The sequence below is a fragment of the Delphinus delphis genome, chromosome 8 (genome assembly GCF_949987515.2).
Source record: "Delphinus delphis chromosome 8, mDelDel1.2, whole genome shotgun sequence".
Classification (NCBI taxonomy): Eukaryota; Metazoa; Chordata; class Mammalia; order Artiodactyla; family Delphinidae; genus Delphinus; species Delphinus delphis.
This window is the reverse complement of record NC_082690.1, coordinates 83,435,151-83,463,003: the sequence shown is the minus strand read 5'-3', so window position 1 is coordinate 83,463,003 and position 27,853 is coordinate 83,435,151. Positions and strand designations below refer to the sequence as shown.

General features: G+C 38.0%; 1 protein-coding gene across 1 annotated transcript in view; it reads left to right on the top strand.

Annotated features, from left to right (window-relative positions):
- DCDC1 (doublecortin domain containing 1) overlaps positions 1 to 27,853 on the top strand; it is a 465,581-nt gene that overhangs the window by 393,381 nt on the left and 44,347 nt on the right. The window contains 7 exon segments of the mRNA XM_060019694.1: positions 1,598 to 1,756; positions 2,887 to 3,087; positions 9,062 to 9,155; positions 16,767 to 16,937; positions 22,302 to 22,487; positions 23,898 to 24,101; positions 25,284 to 25,485. Coding sequence (XP_059875677.1) covers positions 1,598 to 1,756; positions 2,887 to 3,087; positions 9,062 to 9,155; positions 16,767 to 16,937; positions 22,302 to 22,487; positions 23,898 to 24,101; positions 25,284 to 25,485 — 1,217 coding nt within the window.

Sequence of the window (27,853 nt, the reverse complement as noted above, 5' to 3'; positions counted from 1 at the left end):
AAAGCGGCCCATTTTAATGTTGAAATAATAATTCAGAATACCTCTATCCTTCTATAACTCCATTGGTAAAGTAGACCCTACCCCACCTCACCCAGTTTCCATCACAATTTCCTGTTTTATTCCACTTGTGATATCCATTGTTTGTTTATTCATTTACTTATCTACTGTCTCTCTTCTTCCCACTAGAATGTAAGCTCCGTGAATCCTAAGAACTTAACTGTTTTGTTCACCACTATTATCCCCAATACTTAGAACTCTGTGCCTACAATATAGTAGATGTTTAAGAAATATTAGTTAAAGGAATGAATGATTAAATAATGACTAGTTATATGAATGAATGAATGGACATGAATCAATAAAGCAAGATGTATTTTTAAATGGCTGTTCTAAAACTAACTTGACTGTCCTTCATTTGCTTGGGAGTCGAGGAGTATATGGATATCCCAAGTTAGAAAATCCCATCTGGATTTGGAGGAAGAATCTTGTTATGTCTAAGAATGACTTTTTTTTTTGTCTGTTTCCCTCAAAGAAATTGAGTTGGTAGGAAAGCTGTGCTTTTTATTTTCAACACAAGATGGCACTGTTGTTTCTTTAACTGTTAATGAGCTTTTTGTCTTCAGAAGCTGCTTGTGCTGCAGCTCTGAATAAGGCTGTTGTTACCCACCAATTTCATATCCACACGTAATACTTTTGTTACATTTGAAAAGTGTATGGTCTGCTCTGCTAACGCAGGAATTGTCCCTGGAGATTTGGGTAATTCGATATTGCTTGCAGTTACATCAAATTACTGCAAGCACCTTGGTGACCACAGCCTCCCCCAGAGAACTTTATTTACACATATGTACATTTAGAGTGCTGAAGTATGCTTGCCTGTGTATTTATCCTGCCTTCAGCAGAGCAGTCCTCAGTTGTGTCATGATCCCACGGAAGCAAGTGTACCCTAAACAGTGCCTGGGGATTCGATATATTCAGATCTGCATGGTGGTTATGTTTCCATTCACGATTTCATCTTAATAAGAGGCCACAAGGCTGACTCAGTTATTCAAACTATGACTATTTACTCTAAGTGTTTTTGTGTATTATTCTCTATCAAAACCTGGCACGTTTGTGCTGGTGCTATTTGAGTCTCTCTAGATTTTTCTATTGAGAGGAAAAGTTATTAAGATTCCTTAACATTGTCTAATGAGTAAATTTTATGAAACCTAGTAATCTAGGCTGTCTGTTCCAGACAGAATTATGACACATTTATGGAGTAGGCAAGAGTCTCATTACACGTTTGTTATGAATTTCCAAAACTACTGAGTAGTCTTAATCTTAGTTTTGAAATATAATACATGACCCCATTTTCTTCCTGAGTAAATATAACAAAGATGAATGCTGCTTATTATGTGATTGAGGATTCATTTGCAGCTTTATATTAAAAAATCTAAATTGTGTATTAGTAGGATGTGAATTTGCAGTGTTAGACACCATTATGGAAATACGACTTCCAGATCCACCAACATCATTCAGGATATTATCAGACTACACCTCAGAGAAAATTCTGTGAGTATAAATCAGATTTCTTAGACTTCTGTTTCCTTCTGAACCTTGATAGAGATTCACATGCAAGAGCCCATCTCCGAATGAAGGCTTGTCACACACTTCTCAGGTATGCCTGGCAGGAAACTTCTCATAACTTTGATGAAGATGACAGTCTTCCAAAGAAAATGGAAGAAGAGCTCTTTGAAAATGTGGAACCAGAGAAGAAATACAGGTAAAAAGTTGCAAGGGATTCCTGTTAGAGATTTCTACCTGGTCTTAGATTCACTCACTTTAGGGCAAAAATATTACTGAAGATTTACATTACTGTTAGTTGCTCTTTACATCAACACACAGATTTTTGTGTTTCTTGTGTTTTTGACTGAAGTATTTACAAGTACTGGTGGCAAGTACCTTCTCACTTTAGCTGTGTAATGTAATTTCTCGTTCACTGGTGTCTTTTCTATTAAAAGGGAAGCTCATCCATCTTTGCCTCCTGAGAACTTAGGACAGAGCCTGTATATTAGTTGAATGAATGTGTAAATGAACTTATGAATAAGCATGTAAAATGCCTTGATGTCTTTAAGAAATTAGTAAAATGCAATTTCTTCCTTTTTAACTTTATTTTTTCTCTGGTCAATGTCCAGTGAAATGACAGGAATCTATAGTACTTGGTATTATTCCATAATCTTTATACATTTACTTAATGTTGTAGCAGTTTACATGAATTAAACAGTTTTAGCACTTCAACACTTAGCATTAGTCCATGCACATAGTAGAGACTTAATAGACGTTTACAAATTAATTGCCAATGCATTGTGATTTTTAATAAGGTTTAATAAGTCTGCTTAATGCCTTAAGAGATATTTAAGTATGAGATTCCTTTGAATTAACTTATTAGTGTATCATTATTTTGGTTTATGATATTTTATGAGTTGTTAGGGAAGATTCAAAAACTTGGAGAATGGGATTCTGTTTGCCAGGGATTCTGTAGATGGAGGATAGAAATGATCATGATTTGAACAGAACTCCTTTATTTCTCTCTGTTCTGATTCATTGCCCTGTTCCTACTCCTACCTCTTTTTCCCTTTAAATTATCTCAAGTGGATTTTTTCTTTGCTGATGAATTTCTCATGTTCTCTTGGATAAATATTTATTTCTAATATAAAATAAACTCAGAATTCTACTTTTTACATCAGCTTGACAGTGCAAAGCAAGTAACATTGCTGCTGTCCTGATGATAGTGCTTCCGCATTATAAGTGAATTTGGTTCATGGCGGGTCTCTTGCCCACAGAACTTGCTATCTCCAGCACATCAGTGCACAGGACATTTTTCTGCCACTAATGGGATTTTCTTTATCTCAGCCATTCTCCAAAACAGAGTAAACTGCAGAAGGTGTGCCACCAGCAGTTTGAATACAGAGATGGGCAAATTATAAGCTATGCTTCTCCTCAGCTAGTCTTGGGGGTGCAAGGCCCCAGCCTGCGTTCAGGCATGGAGGTTGTTTTGGTGGAGAAAAAAGCAGATGATAGTCATCAACACTGGAGGTACAAGGAAGACAGCAGGTAAACCCATTATATTTGGGCCTCAATATATCAAAGGGTGAATAGGAGCCTAAGAGATCCAGCATGGTCCCCACAGACCAGGCAGGGGTATATTTGAGGACTTTGGATTTTCTATTTAATGTGGCCAATAATATTTTTAACCTACTCAAGGAAGAGAAAGATTGTGAAGTCAAACGTAAGTGCTCAGTAGTCTACACACAACTCATCCACTATAGCTTCAGGTAAGAAACGTGAACTCTAGCCTACTAGGGTCATAGTTGTTTTTTTTTGTTTTTTTTTTAAAGAAGATGTTGGGGGTAGGAGTTTATTAATTAATTAATTAATTATTTCTGTGTTGGGTCTTCGTTTCTGTGCGAGGGCTTTCTCTAGTTGTGGCAAATGGGGGCCACTCTTCATCGCGGTGCACGGGCCTCTCACTATCGCGGCCTCTCTTGTTGCGGAGCACAGGCTCCAGACGCACAGGCTCAGTAGTGGCTCACGGGCCTAGTTGCTCCGCAGCATGTGGGATCCTCCCAGACCAGGGCTCGAACCCGTGTCCCCTGCATTAGCAGGCAGATCCTCAACCACTGCGCCACCAGGGAAACCCCAGGTTCATAGTTTTAATGGGCCATTGAGGTCAAGAGAGAGCTAGACTCTCATCTAACTTATTTGTGTGATTTGAAAACATCATAAAATCAAGTAAGAATTCTAAAAAGTCCCATTTTAAAAAATTTGCAGTACTTTTCATTAACACAGTCTTCTGCGCCACCCCACATGCATGCCTTCCCTCTCTCCCCTACTTCCATCATATAACCAACTGATGTGGCTTCCACTCACACAGTGAAATCGAATTGAATTCTTACCCTAATCAGATAAATCAACCCAGTGCAATGGCTGGCCCTTGTTTGGATCTAGCTTGAAGCCCACCACTGTCAAAAAGGTTAATTCTGAGACAATCAGAAGAAATTTAAAATAGTCTGGGTACCAGATGATATGAAGGAAGTCTTGTTAATTTTGTTGGGTGTCATAATGGTTTAATGGCTATGTTTAAAAAAAGTCCTGATCACTTGGATGTATATTGTAGTATTTACAGATAAAATTAAGAGAGATCTCAGCTTTGTTTTAAAATATTCTAGCAAAGCAAAAATTTTTTTAATGGGGACAGGGGGAGGGGATGAAACAGGCATGGCAGAATGTTGATAACTGTTGTGTCTGTGGCGGTTTCTTATACATTTCTCTCTGGTTTTGTGCATGCTTGAAATTTCTTTAACAAGAGAGATGACAACTCCTTGGTTTTTAGATGGTTTGCTTCAAAGTCTACCATTAGTGTTATATGGTGGGGCTCCAGGGCCCTCTTCAGTCTCTTGAAATACTACAGAAAATGTGTTTGTGTATCTGTGTAATACTTTTTTTTTTCTTTTTCTGGGAAAGAGCTGTGAAGATGTGTGATGCAAAAGGCTTAGGGGATCGCTGCTTTGAGAGAGACTGTATAATCTTCAGCAGGCGGCAGCAGAGGGCCCAGCATGGACAGGAAAGGAGCTAGCCTTCCTCTGCTCACTGTCTGAGATTCAGAGCTGCCAGCAAGGAACACATGCAGCCTTGTTTCAGAGACAGCTGAAAAGCCAACCTGTAGACAGACCTGGTGAATGTGTTCTTTTGCCCCATTTATCCTAGCTAAGCTGACTTTGCGACAGGGGAGCTAAGAAGCCGGCTTTTGGCCCTGCAAACGGTTTGCTTTGTGGAACCAGAATTCATTCATTTAGCTGCAGAAGATTATCAAGGGCAGTGGTTTAGGTGCCGGTGCTTTAGCAAAGAACAAAACATAAAAATTCCTGCCCACGAAGCTAGTGCTACCCCATCTCTACATTTCTGGAATTTAGAGCTACATCTTACTGCCTTGGCAGTAGAGGTCCCTCTTGAGCCTAAGTTGGAATTCGAGTATGGCTGAAGGGCTATAGGGTGGACACGCATGGGGAATGAGAGGAGTGACCCCAGGCACTAGACAGCCACACTTGATAAGTTTAACTCAGGAACACTTGGTCATCAGAAGAGAGAGCAAGTTCTGAGTCCCGCTCAGTGTCTGTACTGCTTTTGGTTTTCACCCTAAGTGCTGTGGAGAAATCAGGAGGACAGGAAGGCTATTTAAGTAAAAACAAAGGGAAGCTCGCCTAAAACTCTAGGCACTCCCTTACTGCTTTGGAAAATCTAACCACATGTAACACCAAAGAGGATGGTCTCTTCCGATTTCCTTCCACTTTCCAGAATGCTCTGCAATGTTGTCGTATTGAGGCCTTCCCATGTCAAGCCGTAGAAGAGAGGGACAGTTGGAGGGAGATGGTGGTATTGACTGATCGCTGGCTGGAAACTGTAGGGTCCAGAGAGAAGAGGTGGAGCCGTGAGGGGGAGGGGCAGTGGGACAGGGTTCGCTCCTGAACACATGGGTCACCGTTTAGGGACTCCCACAGACACTTGGGCAGGAGAGGTTTTGCAGAAGTCTTGATGATTAGATGTGGGCATTATTCAGAGGAACTTATGTCCCATGGCAGAAATGTCTGTATAGTGACAGTAATTCTGAGCTTTCTTCTACATTTTCCCTTGACATTTTTCTTTTTCGTGTAATTGGGTGTTGAAACCCATTTGTTCTGATAAGCTGGTGAGGCCTGGAGAACCTTGGGTTACACTACGTAGCAGAAACCTGTAGAAAATTCCATTTATGTGAACCATAGTCTTTTGATCTTCCATATTTTTCCCAGGCAGTAAATTAGCATTTATTGAGGCAACTTACCAATCAGAATTTGTGTCAATAGAGCAGAAGCCCAGTAGCTCACTGCCAGCATGACGGGAGGTGCCAAGTGCTATCACTGCGCCTAGAATTTTCTACCATTAGTCCTTTCATTCAGTCCTTTGGGTCTTGAATTACTTTTTCATTTTGGCCTTCTATTTAAAATAGAGAATAAGTAGAAAATCTGATATCTTAAGCAATTATAAGCATAACCTCGTAAGGGAAAGTTTGACTATGAGAACAAGGCCTAGCTGGGAGAGCACATGGTCTAGGAGAGTAGTATAAGAAAGCAGTATAAGAGCAAGGGGGCACTGGCGGGCAGTAGGAGCTTACCAAAGACACACTTACTTGGTTTCTAGCCACACAGAAAAATGGTCCAGGTCAACTTTTGAGACAAACTGGTATCTTTCTCCTATTTTCAACCCTGGCACAATCTGAATTAATCATTTGGTCTCAAAAGGGAAATATGAAAAAAATGCTCAGGGAAAAAAATCCCCTTCAACAAGTTTCAAAATTATAAAAGGGAAAATACAGTGTTGTGGAATTCAGAGCTGAAAGAGATTTTGAAATTTTTCTAGTCTTAGTCACCTGATTCTAAAGCTAGGTAAACTGAGGCTCAAGAAGATGAAGTGACTTGTATGCACTCGCACTGTGGGTTAGTAGAAGAGGCTGTGCTGTCGTGCTGGGATATCTCTGGGACGCAGAGTCAGTTCTCACACTGCCGTTTGGCACGTAGTGGGCTTTATGTAGAAGTCTAAAAGCTCAGGCTTCCTGCAGAATGTAAGCACTCCTGCGATGGGCAAGTGACAATTGACAGTCCAAAAAGGAAAAGAAAAGTCAACACTATCATGGCTGAGCATGGCACTGAAGCATGGGAGAAGTTGCTACATCTATTCTAGGCAGCAAAAACAGAGAAAGCTAGGCAACTAATCTAGGCACCTCAGTAAGTTGTTGCAGGAAATATACAATCATTCATTCATCTGACTACTACTGAGTGCCAGTAAAAATGCAAGATGCAAACTATGCCACATGCTGAGGCTACGGAGATGAACAATATTGAATACCAGCTCTCGTGCTGTGCACAGACTTGATAAATGCTAAAAAGGTATTTGATAAAATTGAATACCCACTTTGGATTTAAACTGACACTTCGTTAACTAACACTAGAAGGAAGAAACACATTGTAAGATTAATAGTGATTGTCTTAGGAATATAAACGATGTTTCAAATTCTGTTTTAATTTTTACTATATTTTCTAGTATTTTGTAAATGCTTTACAATGAGGATATTTTGTTTTATGTTCAGAGGTTTAAATTAGATATCTAGAATTTTTTGTCTTGAAAGGAAAAATACGTTACTCTTATCACAGATCTCCCCCACCCCCGCTTTCTCCCCTTTCCTCCACTCCCACATCATTAAATTTTATATTCGGGACTAGTTATATTTTCCACAGCAGGAATGCCACTGCTGGTCTGTAATGTAACTATGTTGACAGACATAAAGAACTGGCTTTTTCTATGCAGACAATATCCTTGAATGTTCGGTCTATTCTTGCTTTTAAGTGATGTACGGGAAAGAACTTGAGGGTTTTAGCTCTGTACTTTGCTTTCTTTTTTTTTCAGTCAAAAATTATTATTTTAGTTCCAATATTATTATATTATTTTAGTTCCAATATAAGATAATTTAGTTCCAATATTAATATATTATTTTAGTTCCAATATAAGATAACTTAGTTATCTTATAGATAGATATATCTATACATATAGATATATCTATATCTATATAGATAGTTATCTATATAGATATAGATAATTTAGTTCCAATATTAATATATTATTTTTATAGATATATCTATCTATATATATAGATAGATAGATATATCTATATAGATATATCTGTATAGATATAAATAGTTATCTATATAGATAATTTAGTTCCAATATTAATATATTATTTTTATAGATATAGATATATCTATATATATAGATCTATATATAGATATAGATATATACATAGAGATAGTTATTTATATAGATATAGATAATTTAGTTCCAATATTAATATATTATTTTAGTTCCAATATAAGATAACTTAAAACATTCAATATATATCTTGGACTTTTAGGGAATACTCATTTAGAAAAGAAGAATTTGAGGGAAAGCTATAAAAAAAAATCACAACAATTGATAATAGTAGCTCATACTAAGTGCCATGAGCCAGACAGTATTCCACACATTTTTTATGCATTAGCTCATTATATTCTCAGGCTGAAAGTCCTGTGCGGTATGCACCATTATCCTATTTTACAGATGAGGAAACTGAGGCTGAGAGTTGTTAAGCAGGTCTTGAGATATACTCAAGATTTAAACTCAGGCATTGTGGCTCCAGCATCCATGCCCCTAATCACTCTGCCACACTGCCTCTCACAACAGCAAAACAGGTGAGGAGAGTGTCTGGGTACAATCTGGAGACAGAAAACAGGCAGTCATTTAAACAAGGGATGTTTAACATAAAGAATTATTAAGCTATGCTAAACGAGTAACTATCAGATTTTTTTAATAAAAACCTCTATACGGTACTCTAGGGCTGAGGGGGTTGAGGACAAACTTGGGATTGGGTCCCTTCCCTAAGGCTGGAGTTCAGAGCTCATTGGAAGAAGTATGGGTGCTGTCCACTGGATGGCAGGGAAATGTGTTGGTTTGCATGGCCAGATCTGTTCTGTGGTTGCTGGGCAAGCAGGAAGTAACCCTCTGGAACGTACGTGGGTGTGCAGCTATTGCTGGGCACGTGGAGATGCAAAGATATGGGGCTGCTGGTACAGCAGAAGGTCTGGAGCACGTGGTGTCCATGTTGGGAGGGCCATAAGCAGTTGATCACCAGGCCAGGCCTGGGCTGTGAGGGTATTAAAGGACCACGTGCATTCTGGGCACGTGGCTGGGACAGAGCATCCCTGGACACCCTCACTCCCAAACACTGACCCCAGGCAGCAGCGAGAAAGAACAGGAGTGCCTCTTTCTCCTTCAGTGTTCTTCCAGCACTCTGCACTGAGGAACCTCAACATTGTGCTTATGGTTGGGAGAAATGCCCAAAGGTTTTCACATCCATTAGCACAGAGTATGTATGGAGACAAGAGGCAACACACAGATAAGGGGCACAGAGGGAGCTCTAAGTTGTCATGCTGCTTTGTAATGGGCCTAATCCTGTTTTCCCAAGGACCTTTCACCTGGTGAGTAACCCAGACCTGGTGCTGGCAGTGTCTATGACCAAGGCTGGAGATGAAGTCTGTGGCTATCTGGTTATTGCTCAGGTAAGATATGTAGAGGCTAAAGAGTAATTATAGCCCTTTATTTAGTTAAATTTAAGGAAAGCTCCTTGCTTCCTTGTTGTAGAGAAAGAAAATGGCTGTCATAGAAACCTATCTTGAATGCCATTGTTAAAATATTTACAATAGTCTGCCTAGATTTCAAATTGAACATGTTCCTGTAGCTCTGAATTTAGTTTAATCCAACAGATGGTGATTGTGGGCTTGCTGCATGTCAGGAGCTATGCTAGTTACTTAAATCAAATCCAATGGCAAGCGTGAGAAATTATCCCAATAGCATTCATAGCATCTCAGTGGTGGGTGCAGTCAGGTGAATGGCTGTTAGATGCGTGCATTTTAACTTCAGTGATTTGGAGACATAAGCAAGTCCCCTCTCACCTGGCAACGGGTGGGAAAGACCGTGGTCAGAGGAGTCTTTCTGGAGGGTGTGAGCTCTTCAATGCTAATTCTACTGAGACTCATTTGAAATATACTTTCAACATACTTTTGCAAATGCTTATAGCAGCCAAACAATTTTTGGAGACTCCAGAGAAGGCTGGTTTCATTTGAATTTTGGGTAAAGACCTATGGGGTTGGTTTTTTCTTCCCCGCTTTTGTCTGTTATCCTTACTTACCAAAGACACTCCTAGACGGGTATATATTTTTCCTTGTTAGGAGGAGAAAAAGTTTAGGAGTGTCCCTGCTCTGCATTTACTTTCTGTATCCTCCACAGTATTTGCCATCTTTGTGTTGAACAGAATATACTGTCTCCAAATAACATTTGTTTTATTCCATATTTTAATAACAGTGAGGCAACTTGTTTTGCAGGTCCTGAATCCAAAATTGGGATATAGCAATCTGGACAAATACCAAAGCTTAATTAAGCCTTCTATCCTGATGAAAAATATGGACTAAAATTTTATTCTAGGAGACACAGTATATATAACATCAAATTTTTCCCTGTCAGGTGCCTCTTTGGCATGGACCACAGTGAGATAAAACCTTATGCAGATGCAAATTTTGTACCTTAATCTGTTACATAAAATTATAGATATGGATGTTTTCCCCTAAGGTTCCCATTTTATAAGAAATGAGTTTGATCCCAAAGTTATTTGTATTACCTTTCAAGAATTTTTTCTTTGCTTGGTGTTTCGTTTTTATTTCTTGAAGCAATCAGTTTGTGAGAATATATTAAAGTTCATGTAAAATAATAAAAATGAGACATGTTAAGTTAATGTTACTAAACCCCCTCCCTGTTCCTTGAAATATAATCTTTGTTTTCCATACCTCTGAGGGATGCTCTGTTGTTTGACTTATTAAATCAATTCCTGAGATCATTTATTTTCCTCTTCACTATCAATCTCTCCCTGGTAAAGTAGGTGTTATTCATTATAAAGTTCCTTGAGGTGTCATGATATGTTTAGTTGGAACTAATCTAGTGGTTTAAATTCCTTGAAATTGAAACTACTCATTTTTTTAACTTATGCTCAAACCAAGTTTTATAATTACAATAAAGATGCTGTTTCTAATATATAAAATGGAGTGTACTCACATTTTTGAAAAAAACCTTCTTGATAACCAGTGAAATGTAAATTAAAATATCAACAAGGTACTATTTTTCATTCATTAAATTGATGATGCTTTGGCAAGAATGTGAGGAAAAGAGGCAATTTCGTATAATATTGGTAGAATGGTAAACTAGAATAACCTTTCTAGAAAGCATTTGATATGAGAAAGCTTTATATTATACATCACAATTTTTTTAATGATCCTGTTCTGTTTTTTTTGAATTTTACTTTATTTATTTTTTTATACAGCAGGTCCTTATTAGTCATCAATTTTATCCACATCAGTGTACACATGTCAACCCAAATTGCCCAATTCATCACACCCCCACCCCCACCCCCACACTGCTTTCCCCCCTTGGTGTCCATACATTTGTTCTCTACATCTGTGTCTCTATTTCTGCCCTGCAAACTGGTTCATCTGTACCATTTTTCTAGGTTCCACATATATGCATTAATATACGATATTTGTTTTTCTCTTTCTGACTTACTTCACTCTGTATGACAGTCGCTAGATCCATCCACGTCTCAACAAATGACCCAACTTTGTTCCTTTTTATGGCTGAGTAATATTCCATTGTATATATGTACCACATCAGCTTTATCCATTCGTCTGTCGATGGGCATTTAGGTTGCTTCCATGACCTGGCTATTGTAAATAGTGCTGCAGTGAACATTGGGGTACATGTGTCTTTTTGAATTATGGTTTTCTCTGGGTATATGCCCAGTAGTGGGATTGCTGGATCATATGGTAATTCTATTGTTAGTTTTTTAAGGAACCTCCATACTGTTCTCCATAGTGGCTGTATCAATTTACATTCCCACCAACAGTGCAAGAGGGTTCCCTTTTCTCCACACCCTCTCCAACATTTTTTGTTTGTAGATTTTCTCATGATGACCATTCTAACTGGTGTGAGGTGATGCCTCATTGTAGTTTTGATTTGCATTTCTATAATAATTAGGGATGTTGAGCAGCTTTTCATGTGCTTCTTGGCCATCTGTGTGTCTTCTTTGGAGAAATGTCTATTTAGGTCTTCTGCCCATTTTTGGACTGGGTTGTTTTTTTCTCCCAATCTGAGGGTTGTCTTTTCGTCTTGTTTTTGGTTTCCTTTGCTGTGCAAAAGCTTTTAAGTTTCATTAGGTCCATTTGTTTATTTTTGTTTTTATTTCCATTACTCTAGGAGGTGGGTCAAAAAAGATCTTGCTGTGATTTGTCCCCAAAAGTGTTCTTCCTAGATTTTCCTCTAAGAGTTTTATAGTGTCCAGTCTTACATTTAGGTCTTTAATCCATTTTGAGTTTATTTTTGTGTTTGGTGTTAGGGAGTGTTCTAATTTCATTCTTTTACATGTAGCTGTCCAGTTTTCCCAGCAACAGTTATTGAAGAGACTGTCTTTTCTCCATTGTATATCCTTGCCTCCTTTGTCATAGATTAGTTGACCATAGGTGCGTGGGATTATCTCTGTGCTTTCTATCTTGTTCCATTGATCTATATTTCTGTTTTTGTGCCAGTACCTTATTGTCTTGATTACTGTAGCTTTGTAGTATAGTCTGAAGTCAGGGAGTCTGATTCCTCCAGCTCCGTTTTTTTCCCTCAAAACTGCTTTGGCTATTCTGTGTCTTTTGTGTCTCCATACAAATTTTAAGATTTTTGTTCTAGTTCCATAAAAAATGCCATTGGTAATTTGACAGGGATTGCATTGAATCTGTAGATTGCTTTGGGTAGTATAGTCATTTTCACAATATTGATTCTTCCAATCCAAGAGCATGGTATATCTCTCCAGCTGTTGGTATCATCTTTAATTTCTTTCATCAGTGTCTTATAGTTTTCTGCATACAGGTCTTTTGTCTCCCTAGGTAGGTTTATTCCTAGGTATTTTATTCTTTTTGTTGCAGTGGTAAATGGGAGTGTTTGCTTAATCTCTCTTTCAGATTTTTCATCATTAGTGTATAGGAATGAAAGAGATTCCTGTGCATTAATTTTGTATCCTGCAACTTTACCAAGATCATTGATTAGCTCTAGTAGTTTTCTGGTGGCATCTTTAGGATTCTCTATGTATAGTATCATGTCATCTGCAAAGAGTGACAGTTTTACTTTTTCTTTTCCAATTAATATTCCTTTTATAAATTTATTTAGTTAGTTAGTTTTCGCTGTGTTGGGTCTTCGTTGCTGCACACGGGTTTTCTCTAGTTGCGGCAAGTGTGGGGTACTCTTGATTGCGGTGCGCGGGCTTCTCATTGCAGTGGCTTCTCTTGTTGCAGAGCACAGGCTCTAGGCGTGCGGACTTCAGTAGTTATGGCGCACGGGCTTCAGTAGTTGTGGCACACAGGCCTAGTTGCTCCGTGGCATGTGGGATCTTCCCGGACCAGGGCTCGAACCCGGGTCCTCTGCATTGGCAGGCAGGTTCTTAACCACGTGCCACCAGGGAAGTCCTGTATTCCTTTTATTTCTTTTTCTTATCTGATTGCCGTGGCTAGGACTTCCAAAACCGTGTTGAATAATAGTGGTGTGAGTGGACATCCTTGTCTTGTTCCTGATCTTAGAGGAAATGCTTTCAGTTTTTCATCATTGAGAATGGTGTTTGCTGTGGGTTTGTCATATATGGCCTTTATTATGTTGATGTAGTTTCCCTCTATGCCCACTTTCTGGAGAGTTTTTTTCATAAATGGGTGTTGAATTTTGTCAAAAGCTTTTTCTGCATCTATTGAGATGATCATATGGTTTTTATTCTTCAATTCGTTAATATGGTTTATCACATTGATTGATTTGCATATATTGAAGAATACTTGCATCCCTGCGATAAATCCCACTTGATCATGGTGTATGATCCTTTTAATGTGCTGTTGGATTCTGTTTGCTAGTATTTTGTTGAGGATTTTTGCATCTATATTCATCAGTGATACTGGTCTGTGGTTTTCTTTTTTTGTGACATCTTTGTCTGGTTTTGGTATCAGGGTGATGGTGGCCTCATAGAATGTGTTTGGGAGTGTTCCTTCCTCTGCAATTTTTTGGAAGAGTTTGAGAAGGATAGGTGTTAGCTCTTCTCTAAATGTTTGATAGAATTCATCTGTGAAGCCATCTGGTCCTAGGCTTTTGTTTGTTGGAAGATTTTGAATCACAGTTTCAATTTCATTACTTGTGATTGGTCTGTTCATATTTTCTATTTCTTCCTCATTTAGTCTTAGAAGCTTATATCTTTCTAAGAATTTGTCCATTTCTTCCAGGTTGTCCATTTATTGGCAAAGAGTTGCTTGTAGTAGTCTCTTAGGATGCTTTGTATTTCTGCGGTGTCTGTTGTAACTTCTTTTTCATTTCTAATTTTATTGATTTGAGTCCTCTCCCTCTTTTCCTTGATGAGTCTGGCTAATGGTTCCTCAATTTTATTTATCTTCTCAAAGAACCAGCTTTTAGTGTTATTGATCATTGCTATTGTTTTCTTTGTTTCTATTTCATTTATTTCTGCTCTGTCTTTATGATTTCTTTCCTTGTGCTAACTTTGGGTTTTGTTTGTTCTTCTTTCTCTAGCTCCTTTAGGTGTAAGGTTAGATTGTTTATTTGAGATTTTTCTTGTTTCTTGAGGTAGGCTTGTATAGCTATAAACTTCCCTCTTAGAAATGCTTTTGCTGCATCCCATAGGTTTTGGATCATCATGTTTTCATTGTCATTTTTCTCTAGGTATTTTTTGATTTCCTCTTTGATTTCTTCAGTGATCTCTTCGTTATTTAGTAATGTAGTGTTTAGCCTCCATGTGTTTGTGTTTTTTACATTTTTTTCCCCTGTAATTCATTTCTAATCTCATAGCGTTGTGGTCAGAAAAGATGCTTGATAGGATTTCAATTTTCTTAAATTTACTGTGGCTTGATTTGTGACCCAAGATGTGATCTTTCCTGGAGAATGTTCCGTGCGCACTTGAGAAGAAAGTGTAATCTGCTGTTTTTGGATGGAATGTCCTATAAATATCAATTAAATCTATCTGGTCTATTGTGTCATTTAAAGCTTCTGTTTCCTTATTTATTTTCATTTTGGATGATCTGTCCAGTGGTGTAAGTGAGGTGTTAAAGCCCCCCAATATTATTGTGTTACTGTCGATTTCCTCTTTTACAGCTGTTAGCAGTTGCCTTATGTATTGAGGTGCTCCTATGTTGGGTGCATATATTTTTTAAATTGTTATATCTTCTTGGATTGATCCCTTGATCATTATGTAGTGTCCTTCCTTGTCTCTTGTAACACTCTTCATTTTAAAGTCTATTTTATCTGATTTGAGTATTGCTACTCCAGCTTTCTTTTGATTTCCGTTTGCATGGAATATCTTTTTCCATCCCCTCACTTTCAGTCTGTATGTGTCCCTAGGTCTGAAGTGAGTCTCTTGTAGACAGCATATAGATGGGTCTTGTTTTTGTATCCATACAGCAAGCCTGTGTCTTTTGGTTGGAGCATTTAATACATTCACGTATAAGGTAACTATTGATATGTATGTTCCTATGACCATTTTCTTTTTTTTTTTTTTCCTATGACCATTTTCTTAATTGTTTTGGGTTTATTTTTGTAGATCCTTTTCTTCTCTTGTGTTTCCCACTTAGAGAAGTTCCTTTAGCATTTGTTGTAGGGCTGCTTTGGTGGTGCTGAATTCTCTAGCTTTTGCTTGTCTGTAAAGCTTTTGATTTCTCCATCAAATCTGAATGAGATAATTGCCAGGTAGAGTAATCTTGGTTGTACGTTCTTCCCTTTCATCACTTTAAGTATATCATGCCACTCCCCACTGGCTTGTAAAGTTTCTGCTGAGAAATCAGCTGTTAACCTTATGGGAGTTCCCTTGTATGTTATTTGTCATTTTTCCCTTGCTGCTTTCAATAATTTTTCTTTGTCTTTAATTTTTGCCAGTTTGATTACTATGTATCTCAGCATGTTTCTCTTTGGGTTTATCCTGTATGGGACTCTCTGTGCTTCCTGGACTTGGGTGGCTATTTCCTTTCCCATGTTAGGGAAGTTTTCAACTATAATCTCTTCAGGTATTTTCTCGGGTCCTTTCTCTCTCTCTTGTCCTTCTGGGACCCCTATAATGTGAATGTTGTTGTGTTTAATGTTGTCCCAGAGGTCTCTTAGGCTGTCTTCATTTCTTTTCATTCTTTTTTCTTTATTCTGTTCCACAGCAGTGAATTCCACCATTCTGTCTTCCAGATCATTTATCCGTTCTTCTGCCTCAGTTATTCTGCTTTTGATACCTTCTAGTATAGTTTTCATTTCAGTTATTGTATTGTTCATCTCTGTTTGTTTGTTCTTTAATTCTTCTAGGTCTTTGTTAAACATTTCTTGCATTTTCTTGATCTTTGCCTCCATTGTTTTTCCGAGGTCCTGAATCATCTTCACTATCATTATTCTGAGTTCTTCCTCTGGAAGGTTGCCTATCTCTACTTCATTTAGTTGTTTTTCTGGGATTTTATCTTGTTCCTTCATCTGGTACATAGCCCTCTGCCTTTTCATCTTATCTATCTTTCTGTGAATGTGGTTTTCATTCCACAGGCTGCAGGATTGTAGTTCTTCTTGCTCCTGCTGTCTGCCCTCTGGTGGATGAGGCTATCTAAGAGACTTGTGCAAGTTTCCTGATGGGAGGGTGATCCTGTTCCTTTATTAGCAATTCTACTTGAGTTTGTTCTCAAGAAGTTATGGATTTACACAAACATTTATTTTATGATTGTTGATTGCCCTTTTGCTTATACTAAGGAAAACCTGAGAAACGATCTACATGTTTAACTATTGGATATTGGTAAATTAAAATAACCTAAGATCAAATAGTATATATCCTTTAAAAAAAAAAAAAACAAGCAAAACTAATGCCATTACCAAATTGTGTGCATTTTGTGAATACATTTTTGTAAATCCAAGAATTCATATATATATGTATAATCATCAAATATCAATAGTAGTTATCACTACCTAGTAGAGTTTTGAGTAATTATCTGTACTTTCTGACTTTATGCAATGAAAACTAGGACTGCTATAAACAAATCATAACCTCTCCTATTTGACTCCATATTTTGTCTCATTTTTTTCAGAAATACAAACCACATAACAATGGGACTTCTAATCAAAAGTGGAATTACATGACAAATATGAAAGCTTTTATGGCCTTTCATAGCACTACACTGGATAAGGAAGTCACAGCAGCAAATTATGCTGGTATTTGTACATCCTCTGTGATTAAAGAGAAATACATTGATCAACCAGTAAGTGATTCCTTCCTACTGAGGACAAAAAAGAGGGGTGGGGGAATGGATAAGTCTAATAAAGCAAGAAACTTTTTTCCAGAAAACCTTAAGTTCACACAAATTAAACACTGACTTGTGAGTGAAATCACTTAGACTCTGTGATTCTGGTTAGGAAAGAATGAAGGAATATTGATATTACCCTCTTCTCATATTGTCTGATGGCTCCCTATCACCGTCACCATCTCTGGCTCATCATCAGCTCACCAGAACAGGCATGAAGCAGGATAATCACACATACGTCACTCCCACAGGTGTGCTGGCCACACTCGATGTCACTCCCCTCCAGAAAGCATATTAAAATGCCAATGATTGTAAGTTGCTTTATATTACATTATACCAAGCATAGGGCTAAGTATGATATACTCTAATTTTAAAAGAAATAATTTCTCAAGTTTGGTCCTTTAATTTTTATTAGTAAGGAATTATTTGCACCATACTTTACAGATACCCGAGATATTTGTGGGTCAGTGGATCAAGGCACCTTGCTATTGTTGATAACCGTTGGCCTACAGAAAACTGAAATCTCATAATGTATGCACATTACAAGACTGCCCAAGGCCCTCTTTACTGTTCCCCTCAGTCGTCTCTAAACCACTGCTGCTTCTTCACTCGTCATTCCCTGGCTCTACTGAATAAGAGATGTCAAATGTACCGTACCATTCTGCATGTGTCTGGTTTCAACTATGCTCTCCCCCCCGCCTTTTTCTCCTTTGTCTGTGATCTCATACCTGTTAGACAGTATGCTGCCAAAGACTGCTGAAGTCATCTTAAAAAGAATCGAGTTAACTTGAAAAGACTCCAAAGATGAGACAATTTAAGCATCAATATGACTATTGAATGCAGTGGATTGACATACATTAGATATGTTTAAATCCATATGCTCATAGAGATATTAAACAACAGCAACAACAACAACTCAATTTGTCACAATTAGATGATGCTAAGGAGCAAATTTGCTACTTTGAAAACCAGTAAATAAAGAATCAAGCATTTATTTTTCCCTTCCTTTATGAACCGTACCTCAAGATAACAAGACAGTTGACAAGAAGAAACTTCACTTCGTAGAAATACCCCAGCTAATACATGAGTAAAGTATGAGGAAATCAGAATATCATTATACTGTGAACTTTCATAAATTAATGGATCTAGGCAATGATCATCAGTAGCTACTAACGTAACAAAAAGAGACAAAAGAGTTGCTCCTTGATAGAAATACACTGTACCATTTATGATGGGGTCTTGCCCCCCCAAATCTAACTGGAGAAAATGTACAATGAATAATTACAACAAAAGAAAAAAGAAATAAGGAATGTGAAGATTCAGAGAGACTTAGAGGTATTTAAACTTATTATAAGGTATTGGCCTTATTGTGATTCTCTTTCAAATAAATTGTAAGGGAGTCAGAGAATTGTAGAAATTTGAATACTGACTGAATATTTGATTATATTAGGGTATTATTAATTTTAGGTATGATGTTATAGTTATGATAAAAGAGTTCTTATTTGAAATTTGGGAAGGATAAAATTTCCCAATTTTCAACAATATTTCTTCTAAAACATTATAACTTTCCTTTCCTACTAGTTAAATGATAACCTATCTGATAGAAATTAATATGGTTAATCTGAAGAGTACAATAATATATCAATTCTAGGATTCACAAATTTAAAAAAATGCTTTTCTGTCTTGGACCTGGGAAAACCAACTCTCTACACAAAGGCTCTAAATCAGTAATTAATTCTTAACCTTTTCAGAGATGCAGACCTCGTTGAGAGTCTCGTGAAAATTATGGATATTCTTTCCCCCCAAAATGCACATGTGTACACAGCACTTTTTGTATAAAATTTTAGGGAGTTTGTAGACTCCCTTGAAATCCAATTTGGACATAGGGTAAGAACTTCTTCTCTAGGCCACATTTGCTTGGCAAGCTTAGAAAAGAAAACTAATACGAAGTAACCATTATATGCTAGAAAGCTACTGTATGTTAGATACTGATGCAGTATTAGTTATTTTTACATACATTATCTTATAATAAATAATATAACATAAATAATAAATATAAACAATATCAATAATTCATTAAATTAAGATTGATGAAGCAACTGAATAATTTATTCACAGTCACACTAGCTATTATATATACAGTAAGGTCATTGTTGATCAAACAAACTCCATGTTATAGACCATATTTCTATAAGGTCAAATGAACAGAGCAAGTTAGTCATTTCAATAAATCAAGGGAATTTTATAGAGGAAAATAAGCAGTCAAACCAGTTGCTTGGTATTCTGTGTATTGAGCCAGCAGCTGACTTGCTGAACTTTTAAACTCTGTTTGCATTCTGTAGACTTAGCCTAACCTAGGGAGCTACCCCAGTGTATTGCATTTTCCTTACCAGCAGCAGTTTAAGTGTTGTGTTAAGGGTGAATGAATTAACCAAAAATTCAGTTTGCATTGTATACGTGTACCATTGCCAAAATAAAACAATTTGGGAACCATCAAAATAGTAGCACCACAGTCATAGGGATTGATGTCTTAATGAATGAAAATACATTTTCTAGATACTGTCATAGGCTTCTTTTTTTTTTTTTTTTTTTGGTGGTACGCAGGCCTCCCACTGTTGTGGCCTCTCCCATTGCGTAGCACAGGCTCCGGACGCGCAGGCTCAGCGGCCATGGCGCACAGGCCTAGCCGCTCCGCGGCATGTGGGATCCTCCCAGACCAGGACACGAACCCGTGTCCCCTGCATCGGCAGGCGGACTCTCAACCACTGCGCCACCAGGCAAGCCCTCAATAGGCTTCTTTAGTGTAATAAGAAATACCATTGGCACACGATTCATCATGAAGTCCGTGTTTTTCTGTACAAATTATTCTGTATGTAGTATTCATTCAATTCCATCTGAGAGGAGATGTTTTAATTTTCTGTCTCCCAGTAATTTTTAGGAAAATGGAAATCAGATGTGCATATAGAGAAATCCATAGTGGAACTTAAGAATTACATCTTCAAAAGTATCATCTAAATGTTGGCTCTGAATTGAGGTAGCTTTAAGTATTTAAATGGAATAGTTGAAGAAATATGACAAAGGCAAAAAAACAAGAACTTGGAATCAGAAGTCACAGCTTCGTACTTCAGCTCTGCCACATACTACTTGAATATCCTTGGATTAAAAACTTCCCTCTCTTATCTTTTGTTTTCTCATCTGTAAATTGAGAATGATGATATTAACTCTGGCTGTACTTAACTTTTAGCCTTGTGAGGAACAAAGCAAATCAGAGAGTCTATATAAAAGTGCTTTAAAATGTTCATGCGTATTCAAGAGTAGAGAGACTAGTTCAGTGAATTCTCATATACCTCTCATCCAAATTCAACTATTATCAAGGTTTTGCAATATTTACAAATCCTAGACATGATACCATTTCACCTCAAACTTAAGCATGCACCTGTAAAAATTTGACCATTTTCTTACATTACCATTATGCCATTATCACCTAATAAAATTAACAGTAATTTTTGGCCACCTACTACCCTGTTCATAATAAAATTTCCCAGGTTTCCTAAAAAATTCTTCTTATGGTTGGTTGGTTTGAGTCAGGATTCAAACAAGGTCCCGATGTGACGCTGGTCGCAGAATCCATCCTATAGAATGCCTCTTGTTTGGATTTTTCTGTTTGCTTCCTATGGTATCCTTTAACCTGTTTCTCTGGCTCCCATAATGCCTATAAAAGAAATTTAGCACTGGAGTTTAATTATATTTATGTTCAGCATTTTTTGGACAAGAATCTTCATAGGTTTTACTGTGTATTTCATATTTATCACTTATGCAGGGATACAGTGTGGATTTTCCATGGGCTCAGGTGATTACAACCTAATCTCACATCAAAAAACAATTCCCAATGACTTTTCATTTAGTGTTGCCTTTTTCGTGATCTTTGCCTAAATCAATAATTTCATTAGAAGTTTCAAAAGGGTCAATTTTTAAAAGTTCTATTATGTTCCCTGACATATATTAGCGGAACTTTTAGTGTAAGGAAGAACTTTACCTCTTCAACTAGGTATTTGACTGCCCAGAAATATGGTTTGTAAAGGATGGTAGGATAAATGCTTACATTGTTCTATCTAAATTATCTATTGTAGTGTAGCAAATCACCTGAAAATTTAGTGGCTTAAGCCAACAACCATTTTTATGCTCTGAGTCAACAATTTGGGCTAGGCTGAACTGGGCAGTTGTGCTGGTCTTGCCCAGGGTCACTAATGTGGCTGTAGTTATCTGGTGGCACACCAGTAGTTTGGTGGTGCTGTGGTGTCTGAATGGTCAAATCACATGTCTGGTGGGGGCCTTAGTTCTCCTCAAGGCTTCTTAAGTAGGCTAGCTCAAGTGAGCTCACATTATGGTCTCTGGCTTCCAAATGCAGCCAAAAAAGAACAAGCTGAAATGTGCAAGCACTTCTTATGCATCTGCTTGCATCACATTTGCTAATGCTACATTGGCCACAGCAAGTCACATGGCCTTGCCCAGATTCAAGGGAAGGAGGAAAGGAGCAAGAAACTCTTATTTCTTGATTGGAGGAGCAGCAAAATGGAATTTCAAAAGGGCATGCAAACAAGAATGGGATGGTTTTACTATGCCATCTTTGCAAATAATCTGCCACAATTTCTAATGGCCAATTTCAGAGTTGTAAATTGGTACCAGTTTACTTCTAATGGACTCCAGTAAGTAGTGGTTTTGTTTTTGTTTTTTTGTTGGCTTTTTTGTTGCTTTTTTTTTTTTACTTATATTTTTAACATGATTATGAACTCATGGGACTTTACCTATTCAAACATATTTGAAGTGTTTTGGTTATAATTTTATTTTACTCCCAAATTGTCCCACTTTGGGCCAGTGGAATGTCCTTCATGTTGGCGCCTGTGTCTTTTTTGACATAATGCCTTTACTTTTGGATGGATTCTTTTTTTCTGGGCACGCAAGAGATCCTTGCTTCTCTTGTATATTTCTTGCCCCAAATCTCCAATTGGAGATTCCTCCAAGAAACTCCGATTCTGGATATAAGTTATACTCATTGATGTTGAATTGTCATTGCCTCTAGGCTTTTTCAGTCAACAACGTTTGGAAATATTTTGCTCTATAATAGTTATAATATAATTATAATATAATTATATTATATTATATAATAACTAATAATTAGCAAAATAATGCATTCATGTTGAGATTTCAAATTTAGCATTTGGGGATCATAAGAGTGCTTTATTTGTATGGTAAAATATTCTACAAAAGTGCTATCATAATTTAGATGCAACCAAATAAAAGCATCTTTACCTCCATTTTCAGGGATACTATTATCTCTCACCCAGTGGAAAGAAAAAAACAATGCTCTGTTTGGCATGTGGGCGATCCATGAGAGCAGAGAAGAGGTTGAAACAGTTGCTTCCAGGGCTGCCATTCCTCTGTGCCTCAGGCTCCGAGACCCAGAAGCCCTTCTCACAAGGACCTTTCAAGGTCATCGATGTGGCCAGAGTATGTAATGATCTGAGCTCTGCTAACACATGTGTGGCATCAGTTTGGAAACTTTGATACATTCATTACTTGCCTTGCACTCAAGTTCATCTCCACTCATCCAATTCATCTTTCGTTGAGGCACCTTTACCATTCCACCTGCATTGATTTCCTTTTCCCCACTGTAACTTAAAATACATTATCTGTTAATAGTTCGATATACTCTTTGAAGTTAATTGGGCTCTTCTGCAGCTTTAATCGTCTCCTGACACCTTGCACTACTCCCTGTGTTGCTTTTAGATGAGGAAGTAACTGCAAATCTTTACTTAGTGGAGTAGCTTTTTGCCTATATCCACAGGGTAAACTCCTTTTTTCCTAGTATTTTCAGGGCTAATTTGATCTGTTGTTGTTAATGACTCTTCATGTTGGGTGCCTGAATTCATGCATTCATGTCTAATACTATTTTTTTTTAACAGCTCATGGAGAAAATAATCTCTGCTGCTTTCCTGTGATCTTAATTTAAAATGGCACCATTTAAAAAATCCTTTCCTTCAAGTTCAGAAGTGAGAAGAGCTAAGAGGAACTTACACAACTGTATAAAAAGGAGCAATTCCTTAGGGGTGGGAACCTTCCACCTGGTGTGCTCTTCAGGGCTTGCAGGTCTTATTCCCAGGTCACTGTCCTCTCTCCCCTAAACCTGATACACATTGCAGAAGAGCAGGGTCGTAACAGTTGCAGTAAACATCAACTGAAACAATCACTGAAGAAAAAGGGGAGTCAGTCCTCTGGGAAAGCCTGCAGGCATTTGGCTTTGCTTTGGTAACAGTAGGGTTGTGTTAAGGAGGTGGGGGTGAGCTGCTCGGAAAGAATCCCCAGTGTTACAGCATCTTGGACACAACTTCTCCCTCAGGGCAGCTTCCTGAGTAGCCATGAAAAGGAAAAGGTGAAGTGTGGCGTTCACCACCCTCATTACCATGTGGTTAAGGCTTCACTCATTCCCCTCCTCATTCATCAGTGTCTGCCACCACAGGATGGCATCATCCTAAAGTCAAAGAATAAGAGAATATCTTTACTACTAGCGTCCGTTACTTCAACCCCAGGCTCTCTCTGGCCCTGGCATCCTTCTTCCCCATCTCCTGTCCAGGGGAAGGCAAAGTAGAAAGCAGGAGGAGGCCAGAAACACAAGCCAGAGGCCCAAAGTCACCTAGAGACTCAGTGACAGGGCTGGGAAGAGAACTGAGGAGTTTGGACCCAATGTCCTTCCCACTACAGCACCTAATACTTTTAGCATATGAAGTGAACATTTCAAAATGTAGATGCCACACCCATGTGCACACACAAATCAAGAGGCTGAAGTATAACAAAATAATAAAACTAAAAGAAAAAAAGTTTGAGTTGATCTATGTTGTTGTTCTTTTAAAAAAAAATCAGGCTGATTTATCTTCTTATGAGGCTGAAAACACTTTAAGTTATTATGAAGAACGTCTGTTATCCTTACGGATGAAGACCTGCACGCAAGTTGTATCTCATAGTGGCATGGCAGTTACTCACCAGAAGGCAGTGAAAATAATTGCATACAAAAATGGAGATGGATATCGAAATGGGAAGTTAATTGTGGCTGGAACATTCCCCATGGTGAGTGGCTATCACTTAAATGCTTCTCGAATCATCAGAGGTAATGATAATGGTGATTTCTCTGACAAGAAAAAAAGCAGTGAGATTGAGTGACAAATATGCCTGGCCAGTTTTACCAATTTAAGCTGCTGAGATCAAGATCTCTGTTTTCTTAAAGATGTTATTTTTGATGGTATTTCTTCGGATATAGACTTAGAAAAATGAGAAACAGAAAGCCTTTTTTGCCTTCCTTCCCCTCCCAGCTTCAAGTTGTATGTCAGCTCAGTATCCTAAGGGATGCCACCTCCTTTATCATCTGGAGAATCGGAGCACTAATTTGTTGATAGGGGGTTTCATTTCATTTTCAAATTGGAGAGGCAGGAGTTGTGCTAGGAGGGAACATGTGATTTCTGTCTTAGAGGCTGCTCCCCACAGCCATGGGAAGGGAGGAGAGTCCCCAGGACCCAAACCCAGCCTTGTCCTTCCATTGCATGATGGTTGTCTTGTGTCTGTACATTCTGGCCAATACCTTTAACAACATATTTTACAAGCAATGTTAAATATGATATGGAGTTACCCTGGAGACTTCCTTGCAAATACACACACACATAATCATTCACTCACCCCTCTGAGTACGAACAGATTTTTTATTAAGATATTGTTGTTCAATGGACTAAGCAAAGGACAAAAGTTAGCAACTCTAGAATTCACCCTGGGACCCTGGCTTTTGTGGTCTTGGGCAAAAATATTAACCTTTCAGCCTGATTTCCCATCTGCCAAATGGAAGTAATAATGTGTCAGTTCTTGGTTTGAAAGTCAAGTATTCATTTATTTTAAAGCAGTTCATCTGAAGTGTTAGAATAATTTTATTCATTCTTAAGCACACAATTGAAATTGGATTTCTAGGTTTACACTTCTTAGGAAATAAATACTCTGATGATAAAATGTATTAACATACAATAGCTGCTGTGTTAAATTTTTGGAGCTAAGAATTTTCACAGATGGATTGGACTAATTTGTGAGATTATGTAGGACAATCCAATATCAAAAATCATCTCTAATCAAAGATCAAGTTGGTAGCTATTGCTTTCTGTTTTCTCAAATTAAAGGATTTTCTTAGAGTTCTAAATTAACACGCTCATCATGATTATTCTCAGTTCTACCACTATTTCTTCTCAGTTCCTTATAGTCTGTGTTTTTTAGCTGCTTGCAGAATGCACGGAACAACTTGGTCTTGCCAGAGCAGCCTCCAAAGTATATACCAAAGATGGAACCACAATCCTTTCCTTGTGGGATTTGGTTTTATGGGCTCTTGATAAATCTTTGATCCAGAGAGACTCTGAGGGACAAAAGGAAGAGGCAGCCCCTGTTGGAACAAAAGAGACATCTGTTAAAAGTATGGAAGGTTGGTTACATTCTACAGGATTTAGCTGATTCTACTTACGTTTGATCATATGAAAGTTAAATGTAATTCCTTCATTCAGTCACCCCTTCGAGAGTTAAAAAAAATCACAGGAAGCTACTCATATGAAATTCTCATAATGTTTTTACCTTGCAGAATAATAAGAAAAAAAATTTTTAATGTAAATTTGATTTCAGCCCCAAAACAATAAATAAATTGCCTAGAATTTATAAAACATGTTTGACAGTTTAGCTACTTTATGCAACATGAGCAGGTTCTGTTCTTAAATTCAGAACCAAAACCAACTGGAGACCGCTTAAGAAAGTGGGACTAGATCAATGCAAATCTCTTCCTACTATTAGAAGAGAAGGTGTCCTCTCTACACCTCCTGTCCTCCAACTCCCCTCCCCCATCTCCACTGCTCCTATGAACTCCCAGAAGCTACAGCAAATGCACCCCTATCACAGCTCCTAGCACATTGTGTTATAATTATCTGTCTACATCTTTGTGCGTTTCATTAGACTAGGTACAACTTGAGGGCAGGGCCTGTGCCCCCAACAACAATTTGGTAAATGAAAAAGAGTCTTGCTAGCAGTGATTCGGCGGTTGTCTCAGGTTTCCGTTGTTGTGTTGAGAGGCATGGTTTAGAGGTTAAGAATGTGGATTTTGGAGCTGAAAATACCAGGGTTCAGCTCCTACCTGTCACTTGTTAGATGAATGATCGTGGGTACTCTCTGTACCTCAGTTCCCTCATTTGTAAAATGAGGACACTAACAGTCACATGAATATATACTAGTTCAGTCTTCATAAATATGAATGTGTATTCATAAGAATATATGTGCATATGAATATATTTCACTTAGATTCATGCCTGGTTGATACTTAGCAATTTAATAATATTAGTTATCATTATTGTGTGTAGGATTAAGGAGGAAAAACCCACTCCTTCCTGTGTGTCTCTCCTTCATTCTCATACTAGTATCCCATTCCCAATGCTTCTGACACCAGACCTGTGGGGTTTTTTCCCACACCAACTCCCACACCATCTAGCTGGGTGTCCTACAATTTAACTCAATTCTGACACTACCTACCTGGAGATAAGGTCAGATCCCACAGGTTAAGGGCCCAGTCTCACAACACTGCTTCCCACTCACCCCATTTCAGAGGTCCAGACCTGTGCTTCTGACTGAGTGGCTATAAATTGGCTCCCTCCTCAGGTTCAATTAATTTGCTAGAGCAGCTCACAGAACTCAAGAAAACTGTTTACTTACTGTTTACCCATTTATTATAAAAGGATATGGTAAAGGATACAGATGAAAATCCAGATGAAAGAGAAGCATAGGGTAAGGTACGTGGGAAAGGGCATGAAGATTCCGTGTTTCCTCTGACACTCCACTCTCCCAGCATCTCCATGTGTTCACCAAGCCAGCTTTCTGAACCGTGTACTTTTGGGATTTTTATGGGGACTTCATCATGTAGGCGTGATTGATCATCAACTCCATTTCTAGTCCCTCTCTGGAGAATGGGGAGTAGGGTTGAAAATTCCAAGTTTCTAATCATGGCTTGGACTTTCTGGTGACCAGCCCCCATCCAGGAGCCCAGCAAGATTCATCTCATTAGAACAAAAGACACTGCTAGCACCCAGGAAATTCCAAAGAATTTAGGAGCTCTGTGTCAGGAACTGGGGGCAGAGACCAGTATTTTTTTCTATTATTTTATAATGATATTATTTGTTTGGTTTTCTAATGAGTTTTAAAAAATAATTATGTGAATATTTAATGCCTAGCTGATCACTAAAGCATATAGTTCTGCCTTTATTTGGCATGTGGAATATCTGATCTCCACGTTCTGGAAGATTTAAAATTTCAAACATTCTTCTTTCAAATTCTTATTTAAAACCTGCTTGGAGGTAATGTTATTCATGCAGGTCTACCAAGAGGGTATGGCCATCCCTTCCCCTCATATTCTAAAGGTTATCCTTGAATCAGGCAGGGGCATTAGCTGGCTGTCCCCTTTACTGAATCATGACTTGGAGTTATGACATCGGTTTGCAATGAGGAAATTAAAAGAAACAGGCATCAATCTAAAACTCAGTGTCATGCTTACTATAAAGGCGGTGGTTAAAGGCACTGGCTCTGGAAGCAGATGGCCTTGATTCTAATTCTGGCTCTGCCCCCGCCTGGCTATGTGACTAAATCACAGTTACTGTACAAAAGAGGAGTGGACCTACCTCAGAGTATCATTTTGAGAATTATATGCGATAATGTATATAGAGGTCTTAGTAAAATGCCCAGCACATAGTAAGTTCTCAATATGTATTAATTATATATTAGGACACTGTTCGCTGTATCACAAATAACCCCTTTATGAA